General features: G+C 49.7%; 1 protein-coding gene across 1 annotated transcript in view; it reads left to right on the top strand.

The window, feature by feature from the left end:
- Positions 1-10000, top strand: part of myo1d (myosin 1D) — a 36263-nt gene that overhangs the window by 14261 nt on the left and 12002 nt on the right. The window contains exons 2-8 of the mRNA XM_084459870.1: positions 2209-2417; positions 3041-3134; positions 5443-5608; positions 5730-5783; positions 6309-6404; positions 7314-7430; positions 9861-9996. Coding sequence (XP_084315996.1) covers positions 2209-2417; positions 3041-3134; positions 5443-5608; positions 5730-5783; positions 6309-6404; positions 7314-7430; positions 9861-9996 — 872 coding nt within the window. The remainder of the gene's footprint in view (positions 1-2208; positions 2418-3040; positions 3135-5442; positions 5609-5729; positions 5784-6308; positions 6405-7313; positions 7431-9860; positions 9997-10000) is intronic.

Genomic DNA, 10000 nt, shown 5'->3' with positions numbered 1-10000 from the left:
TGGCACTCGTTCTGATTCGTTGGGACTCGTTCTGATTCCTTGGGACTCGTTCTTATCTACTGGGATGATTTACCTTCTCTACATCTGGAGGTTGAAAGCGTGATTCACCTCAACCGCTCTTCTGTTCTGCATTGCTTATCATTCTTGGCATTATTCACCACACAATATACTTATACCATCAAACGAGACGTAAATATGACCTATCAAATGTTGAGATAACATGCGTGCAGCCATCTCAGATAAGGATCAGATGAGTTCAAGGTCCTTAGTCTTTTCATAGAGTCAAGGTTTCCTCTTTCCAGGTACTTTGCACACATGGCGTGAAGAAGACTATATCCCAGGTTCACTCCCAGAACCGGCAGCGCCGCCGTGGAAGGAACAGTCAGCGCTACTGTCCAATCCCTGGCTGCGCTGTCGTCCTCCACAGTCAGACCGCAGGATCGGGGGACGCCAGGGTCTCCGGGAGCTCAGGGGCCCGGCGGAGGCAGCCGTGGCTGGGGAGCAGCTGGGAAGAATGGGCCTATTCTTCTCTGGGAGAGGGGGGATCCTGGTCCTCATGAGAGGAAGGAAGTCAGGCAGGCCGGGGGCAGAGAGAGAGAGAGAGAGAGAGGGAGAAGGAGAGAGGGAGAAGGAGAGAGAGAGAGAGAGAGAAGGAGAGAAGGAGAGAGAGAGAGAGAGAAGGAGAGAGAGAGAGAAGGAGAGAGAGAGAAGGAGAGAAGGAGAGAGAGAGAGAGAGAGAGAAGGAGAGAGAGAGAGAAGGAGAGAGAGAAGGAGAGAAGGAGAGAAGGGCCAGGGTGTTACAGCACCTCAGGCTCTGTCTGCCTGGCTAAGCGCTCAGGGATCGGTGTCTGAAGCGTCTAACCAGTTTCTGCACGTGGGTGTGGATCTCTGGAGGACCTCAGTCGGGCCGAGCTCAGAACTACCTAGACTGGACTAGACACCCTGTAAACACGGCCATGATGCGCTAGTCCACGGTTTCTCACTGATACCTTCTGGGTGGTATGTGGACCACACGCCACACACACACACGCATACATACACACACATACACACACATACACACGCGCACACACATACACACACACACACACGTACACACATACGCACACACACACACTCACACGCGCACACATACACACACACACATACGCACACACACACATACAGTACACACGCGCACACATACGCACACATACACGCACACACACATGTACACGCACAGACATACGCACACACATACACACACACACACACACACACACACACACACACACACACACACACACAAACGGGGACAAAGATCCCCAGGAAGATGGGAAACACACTATGGAATGACGCATGGTGGTGTGTCAGAGCCTGGGTGTGCTCTGTCTCTGTCATCAGCACGAGTCAGATGGTACTTCCTTTCAAATACAAGCAAATGCTGTATTTAGTATTTAAAAGGACCACCAAGTACTATTTGACCAAGGTCTCCTCACGAGACAGACTGGATGAGATGTTGGTGTAATGTTGGTGATGAGTACGGTGAAGCAGATGAGATGTTGGTGTAATGTTGGTGATGAATACGGTGAAGCAGATGAGATGTTGGTGTAATGTTGGTGATGAGTACGGTGAAGCAGATGAGATGTTGGTGTAATGTTGGTGATGAGTACGGTGAAGCAGAGGAGATGTTGGTGTAATGTTGGTGATGAGTACGGGGAAGCAGATGAGATGTTGGTGTAATGTTGGTGATGAGTACGGGGAAGCAGATGAGATGTTGGTGTAATGTTGGTGATGAGTACGGGGAAGCAGATGAGATGTTGGTGTAATGTTGGTGATGAGTACGGTGAAGCAGAGGAGATGTTGGTGTAATGTTGGTGATGAGTACGGTGAAGCAGGGGTCATGATGAAAGAGAAAGATCAGATCACTTGGTTGTCAAAACATGACCTGGATTTAGTTTCAGGTTTTTTCTCGCTTACGTTTAACTTGCTTACGTTTAGCTGGACTTGATCTTGATCCTGTCACCATAATCATACAGTAACATTATCTACTGTATTTCCCCTTAAATTTTCCTTGATATCTGTCTGACTGAGTAACCGGAAATATCAACGATGGCAAACATCATCTGTAGGGTTGAAATCCTCAAGATGCTAATATTTGAAACTCCGATCAAACAAACCGTTCAGGGGAATTGACTGCAGTCTAACTTAGCCTCTGTGTGTCTGCAGGTTTGAAAAGGGGAAGATCTACACCTACATTGGCGAGGTGGTGGTGTCCGTGAACCCCTACCGTGCCATGAACATCTACGGCCGCGACACCATCGAGCAGTACAAGGGCCGCGAGCTGTACGAGCGCCCGCCCCACCTCTTCGCCATCGCGGACGCCGCCTACAAAGCCATGAAGAGGAGGAACAAAGACACCTGCATCGTGATCTCAGGTAACAGCCCCTCGCCTGGGGACCCCGCCCCCCTCGACCCCCGACATCACCCAGGCCAACCAACCAACCAACCCCCACTGATTTGCTATTCATGGAAACATTGCTTCTTGCTTGATGGACCTAGGCTACGAACGACAAGCTTTCTCGTCCTTATTGTTATGTCAGACGTATTGGAACTGTAGCATGTCTAAACGTGGTTGGTTTGATTGAAAATGTCTGTGTAATTTAAGTGTCGCTTTAGTTTTACACAAATGTTTTCTGAAGTCTTACAGGAGTCTTAAATGAGATTAAAATAGAGATGGTCAGAGTTTAGGGAGAACTGATATAGCCCTACTTAGTTGAAAATAGTAGAATCCCGAATTTGCCTACTTTCTAAAGAAAACATTGACAGTGGCCACAAGCTGTGACAGCATTGAGAAACTATGTGGTTCCTTGAGGCGCCACCTAGTGGCGGATCGGAGAATTGACACTCTACAACCCTGATGGAACCGTCATAATGCCAGTCTGAAGCATGTCTGTGTTAGAATGATGCCAAATTTCATTCCTGATATCTCATAAACAGCACAGTATAAACACAGAGCATCTTGGCGCTCTAACATAATTCAATTGTGCGTTTGTTCCAGGGGAGAGTGGAGCTGGAAAGACGGAAGCCAGCAAATACATTATGCAATACATCGCTGCTATCACAAACCCTAACCAGAGAGCTGAAGTCGAAAGGTGAGAGACTCTTATCAGTGTTAACCTACAGAAACCCCTTCAATGCATTATTAGAGGGTTAGGTTAACTATCACTGGTATTTGTTTATTTTCAAAGCCATTATTGGTAAAACTTCCACCTTACATCTCGTCTCTGTTGGACTGGAGCCTTGGTACCTACCAGACCCGATCAAACGATCGGTTTGTTTTCAGGGTTCCTCGAGTGCATTCTGAACTCGGCTGCTTTTTCCATGATGCTCCCTATACTTAGAATACCTTACAACAGACTCTAAAGCTTGAGGTGCTTCCTTCAGTCACAGAGTTGAAGTCCATGGCTCTAGACCCATGTACTTCAACCTGTAACTGTTTTTAATTATTATTATTATTATTATTATTATTGTACATTGCATTTGTTTTGTTGATTTGTGTCTCTGTGAACTCGTCATCACTGTAAATGAGTGAAACTTCAGTGCTTCACAAGTATAAATAAAGGTTTGAAATGAAATAAAAGGTGGGCAGCATGTTAAAACTAGTACTGTGTAATCAATGTAGCATTAATTATAATATTATGTCAGGATAGCAAGGACAGCAAAATAGACCTGTATTAGGGGTAAAATAATAGATAATATTACTGTATCACCAGTAATGAATGTTTACTCAGTACTAGGTGTAAACAGCTCTTACCTACATCATCCCATTCCATCCCACCACAGGCCCGTGGTTCTTCTGTAAGTGCATGACGGGCGTGATGAAATAACACGCTGCATGAGAACCACCGCTACTGTATAACTAATGATCGGCTTTGACAGGAGTGGAGGGCGTGGCGGGTTAGTCAGTCAGGCTGGAGGTTCGAGAGACGTCTAGGATGTTATGAGGGTCAACTTCATATTCATATTCAGATGCTTTTTATTCATGCGTCAATTGAAATAGACATTTAGCAGTAAAACCAGTAAATTCAGGGTTAAATGTCGTGCTCTGGATAGGGAGCATGGAAGAGAGACCCCAGAAAGAGAGACCCCAGAAAGAGAGACCCAGGGGAGATCAATGAAAGCTTGTATGAGAGACCCAAGCCATGCAAACAGAAAACACATTCAATCTCACATCCTTGCTCCCAGCCATTCATCCCACACACACACACGCACACACACACACACGCACACACACACACACGCACACGCACACAATCGCACACACACACACACACCCCACACATACTTCACAGGTCGCACAGTAGAGAGGAGGAAGGAACCCACACAAGGAACCCACTGGAGATACAGAGGAACATGTGGGATGTGTTCCTACAGGAAGTCAACACATTACTGTGGTCTGGTGTGAAGCTCGCACGCCTTATCAGACGAACACAAGCCGTTTCATTACGAACCGCAGCTAATTGCAGGCCGGTCTTGTGAAAGGCATTTGTCTTGTCATTTATAACCCTTATTGCCCCTTGTTTTCAACATTTATTGCCCCCTGATTTATTACAGTCATGTACTTATTACAGTCAGTGACACACGCCTACAGTAGGTATTTGAATAATGCTTTCTAACCTGTCTACGACACACATATGACCAGCAGCGCTCGCAAGTTAGCAGGACGGATGTGTTTATGTGGCATTAGTGCTGATTGATACAGTATATGATCCCCATGTATCTTCTGAGTTCATTCAGCTGAGTGGAACTGTATTTTTGTACTTTTGTTTTGTTGAGAATCTAATATTTACAAGCCCACAATTCTCTCAGCCTCGCCCTCAAAGGTCGGCCCTTGCAGGCAGGGAATGCTGTGGCCTCCATCGGACTGAAATTTATGAGATGGCCTGCGGGTGGTGTGTGCGTGTGTGCGCGTGTGTGTGTGCGTGTGTGTGTGTGTGTGTGTGTGTGTGTGTGTGTGTGTGTATATGACGGCAGGCATACCGCCCAGAGTAAAAGTGAGGAGTCTATGGCCTGACCTGGCACTACGCAACATAAATTACACACTGAAGCCGGGTGGATTTGTTTTGCATTAATGTACAAGAGCATGGCCACATATTATTATTATTGCCCTCCAAATAACTACTGTTATGTAACCACAAACAACCCCGGTGGGCTCTCTGAATGATTAATAACTGCAATATTGCACAGTAAGCTATGAGGAGCCAGGGTGTGATGAATGGAGAGCATGTCATCCTTACTCAAGACTGTTCTTCAACCCCTCAGCTTGTGGACTTTATTGTGTGTTATTGTAGCACTAGGCTAGGTATCAACTGAGCTGGCCTAGCCCTCGCTGTCTGGGGAGCCATTAGTAACAATGACTGAATGTGTGTGTGTGTGTGTGTCTGTGTGTGTGTTGCGTAGGGTGAAAAACATGCTGCTGAAATCCAACTGTGTCCTGGAGGCGTTCGGGAACGCCAAAACCAACCGCAACGACAACTCTAGCCGCTTCGGCAAATACATGGACATCAACTTCGACTTCAAGGGAGATCCCATCGGTGGCCACATCAACAACTACCTGCTGGAGAAGGTAGGGGGCGCTAAAGAGCCTGAACCTGGGGCAGACGGCTTTCTGACCACACTGTGTTTTGCATAGTCCTTTGCCAGGTCATTTTTTCGGTCCTGACTCATGTTGTCACCTCCTCCAACAGTCCAGAGTCATCTTCCAGCAGGACGGGGAGAGGAGTTTTCACTCGTTTTACCAGGTGTGTGTGTGTGTGTGTGTGTGTGTGTGTGTGTGTGTGTGTGTGTGTGTGTGTGTGTGTGTGTGTGTGTGTGTGCGTGCGTGTGTGCATGTACGACTGACCGAACATAGCATAAATCAGTAACACACATAGCTCTCCCACCATAGGTTATTTATTTATTTATTGGTTTATTTGGTGAGGACAGTGCATATTAATTCATAATCCCATATTATCTATCAAACTTCATAATCCCATATTATCTATCAAACTTCATAATCCCATATTATCTATCAAACGTCATAATCTGGCCGAGTGCGTATTCTCCTGTCCTACATCCTGGTCAGTCTATTTTTAGGTGTGTCAGGTCAGTCTGGCCTCATTCCTAGATCTAGTTTCCTGTCTACCTGCTTCGCCTCAATTCCACCGCTGCTGGCGGATTTGGGTCACTGTCTGTTAGCTTCAGTAACGCTGTCCTTGACTGTTAGCGTTTCAGCAACACTGATGTGTGTGTGTGTGTGTGTGTGTGTGTGCGTGCGGTCTCTCCAGCTGGTCAAAGGTGCTCCAGAGTCCCTACTACGATCTCTCCACGTTCAGAAGGACGCGACCGCCTACAGCTACATTAAAGTGGGCGGGCAGGTCAAGGTTTGTATGGTTTGTTAGCATTTCCACGTCGATCTGACGGGCGGGAGGGTAGAGTTTGTTTTTACAAGAACACCAAACACAGATGTGCTCCATCTTTCTTCTCTCGTCACAACATTTTTTTCCCGCCATTTTCCTCTGAGTTACAGAGGCAATGCAGACATTTAGGGAGCTAATTAATTTCAGCTACTACACTAGTTTAATTACAGCGTCGGTGCTCTGCTGTATCTGCATTTTGAGTTTAATGAGAGGGAAGCGAACGGCTTTACAGTATAGCAAGGAAACAACATGACGTCATGGAATAAAGCATGGCCCAAACAGCTGTAGTGGTTTGTACATCGTGTGCCATTGTGTGCCGCGACGCACACACACACACACACACACACACACACACACACACACACTGACAGACTGAATGGCTTTGTGGTAACATGGGATTCTCTCTGTACTGAATCACTTCAATATGTTTTAGAATCTGTTTTTGTGAGGAACATGGGAGGGTGTTTTTGTGGGCCTATGTGCCACAAATCACTTGATAATCAAATGAAGACTAAGCGTGTTTCCTTTGTGTTAAATAAAGGACCCAGCCACTTCCTACTGTAAAGATGCAATTTCTGCTCTCTCTCTCTCCTCTCACTCTCTCCTCTCTCTCCTCTCTCTCTCTCTCCCTCTCTCTCTCCTCTCACTTTCTCCTCTCTCTCTCTCTCTCTCTCTCTGTCTCTCTGTCTCTCTCTCCTCTCTCTCTCTGTCCTCTCTGTCTCTCTCTGTCTCTCTCTCTCTCTCCTCTCTGTCTCTCTCTCTCTCCTCTCTCTCTCTCTCTCTCTCTCTCCTCTCTCTCTCTCTCTCTCTCTCTCTCTCTCTGTCTCTCTCTCTCTCTCTCTCTCTCTCTCTCTCTCTCTCTCTCTCTCTCAGTCCTCCATTAATGACGGGGCTGATTTCAAAGCGGTGGCGGACGCCATGAAGGTGATCGGCTTCACAGGCGATGAGATCCAGACGGTTTATAAGATCCTGGCCACCATCCTTCACCTGGTAAACCCCCTTCCTCCATCTCTCTCTCTCTCCACCTGGTACAACCCCCTCCTCCATCTCTCTCTCCACCTGGTACAACCCCCTCCTCCATCTCTCTTTCTCTCCACCTGGTACAACCCCCTCCTCCATCTCTCTCTCTCTCCACCTGGTAAAACCCCCTCCTCCATCTCTCTCTCCACCTGGTACAACCCCCCCCCTCCATCTCTCTCTCTCTCCACCTGGTAAAACCCCCCCTCCATCTCTCTCTCTCTCCACCTGGTACAACCCCCTCCTCCATCTCTCTCTCTCTCCACCTGGTACAACCCCCTCCTCCATCTCTCTCTCCACCTGGTACAACCCCCTCTTCCATCTCTCTCTCCCTGGTACAACCCCCTCCTCCATCTCTCTCTCCACCTGGTACAACCCCCTCTTCCATCTCTCTCTCCACCTGGTACAACCCCCTCCTCCATCTCTCTCTCTCTCCACCTGGTAAAACCCCCTCCTCCATCTCTCTCTCTCTACCTGGTACAACCCCCTCCTCCATCTCTCTCCACCTGGTACAACCCCCCCTCCATCTCTCTCTCCCTCCGCCATCTCTCTCTCCACCTGGTACAACCCCCTCCTCCATCTCTCTCTCTCCACCTGGTACAACCCCCTCCTCCATCTCTCTCTCCACCTGGTACAACCCCCTCCTCCATCTCTCTCTCCACCTGGTACAACCCCCTCCTCCATCTCTCTCTCCACCTGGTACAACCCCGTCCTCCATCTCTCTCTCCACCTGGTACAACCCCCTCCTCCATCTCTCTCTCTCCACCTGGTAAAACCCCCTCCTCCATCTCTCTCTCTCCACCTGGTAAAACCCCCTCCTCCATCTCTCTCTCTCCACCTGGTACAACCCCCTCCTCCATCTCTCTCTCTCCACCTGGTACAACCCCCCTCCTCCATCCCTCTCTCCCTGGTACAACCCCCTCCTCCATCTCTCTCTCTCTCCACCTGGTAAAACCCCCTCCTCCATCTCTCTCTCTCTACCTGGTACAACCCCCTCCTCCATCTCTCTCCACCTGGTACAACCCCCCCTCCATCTCTCTCTCCCTCCTCCATCTCTCTCTCCACCTGGTACAACCCCCTCCTCCATCTCTCTCTCTCCACCTGGTACAACCCCCTCCTCCATCTCTCTCTCCACCTGGTACAACCCCCTCCTCCATCTCTCTCTCCACCTGGTACAACCCCCTCCTCCATCTCTCTCTCCACCTGGTACAACCCCGTCCTCCATCTCTCTCTCCACCTGGTACAACCCCCTCCTCCATCTCTCTCTCTCCACCTGGTAAAACCCCCTCCTCCATCTCTCTCTCTCCACCTGGTACAACCCCCTCCTCCATCTCTCTCTCCCTGGCACAACCCCCTCCTCCATCTCTCTCTCCCTGGTACAACCCCCTCCTCCATCCCTCTCTCCACCTGGTACAACCCCCTCCTCCATCCCTCTCTCTCCACCTGGTACAACCCCCTCCTCCATCTCTCTCTCCACCTGGTACAACCCCCTCCTCCATCTCTCTCTCTCCACCTGGTACAACCCCCTCCTCCATCTCTCTCTCTCCACCTGGTACAACCCCCTCCTCCATCTCTCTCTCCACCTGGTACAACCCCCTCCTCCATCTCTCTCTCTCCACCTGGTACAACCCCCTCCTCCATCTCTCTCTCTCCACCTGGTACAACCCCCTCCTCCATCTCTCTCTCCACCTGGTACAACCCCCCTCCTCCATCTCTCTCTCTCTCCACCTGGTACAACCCCCTCCTCCATCTCTCTCTCTTCACCTGGTACAACCCCCTCCTCCATCTCTCTCTCCACCTGGTACAACCCCCTCCTCCATCTCTCTCTCTCTCCACCTGGTACAACCCCCTCCTCCATCTCTCTCTCCACCTGGTACAACCCCCTCCTCCATCTCTCTCTCTCCACCTGGTACAACCCCCTCCTCCATCTCTCTCTCTCTCCACCTGGTACAACCCCCTCCTCCATCTCTCTCTCTCCACCTGGTACAACCCCCTCCTCCATCTCTCTCTCTCCACCTGGTACAACCCCCTCCTCTATCTCTCTCTCTCTCCCTGGTACAACCCTCTCCTCCATCTCTCTCTCCACCTGGTAAAACCCCCTCCTCCATCTCTCTCTCTCTCCACCTGGTACAACCCCCTCCTCCATCTCTCTCTCTCTCCCTGGTACAACCCTCTCCTCCATCTCTCTCTCTCTCTCTCTCTCTCTCCACCTGGTACAACCCCCTCCTCCATCTCTCTCTCTCCACCTGGTACAACCTCCCCCTCCATCTCTCTCTCTCCACCTGGTAAAACCCAGTGTTCAGTGTTCAGTGTTCAGTCTATCAACCCTGCTTACTCACACACTGTGTGTTCAGTGCTGGCGTGTCTAATCTGCGTGTTGGTGTCCCCTCCGACGCGTCCCAGGGCAACCTGACGTTCGGCGTGGACGGCGACGTGACCCTGATCGAGAACCCCAAGGTGGTGGCGGTGATCGGGGACCTGCTGTCCACCAAGGACGACAACGTGGAGAAGGCCCTCCTCTACCGGACGGTGGCCACCGGCCG

Source organism: Borostomias antarcticus (assembly GCF_949987555.1).
Source record: "Borostomias antarcticus genome assembly, chromosome: 29".
NCBI classification, from domain to species: domain Eukaryota; kingdom Metazoa; phylum Chordata; class Actinopteri; order Stomiiformes; family Stomiidae; genus Borostomias; species Borostomias antarcticus.
This window is presented reverse-complemented; position numbering and strand designations above follow the sequence as displayed.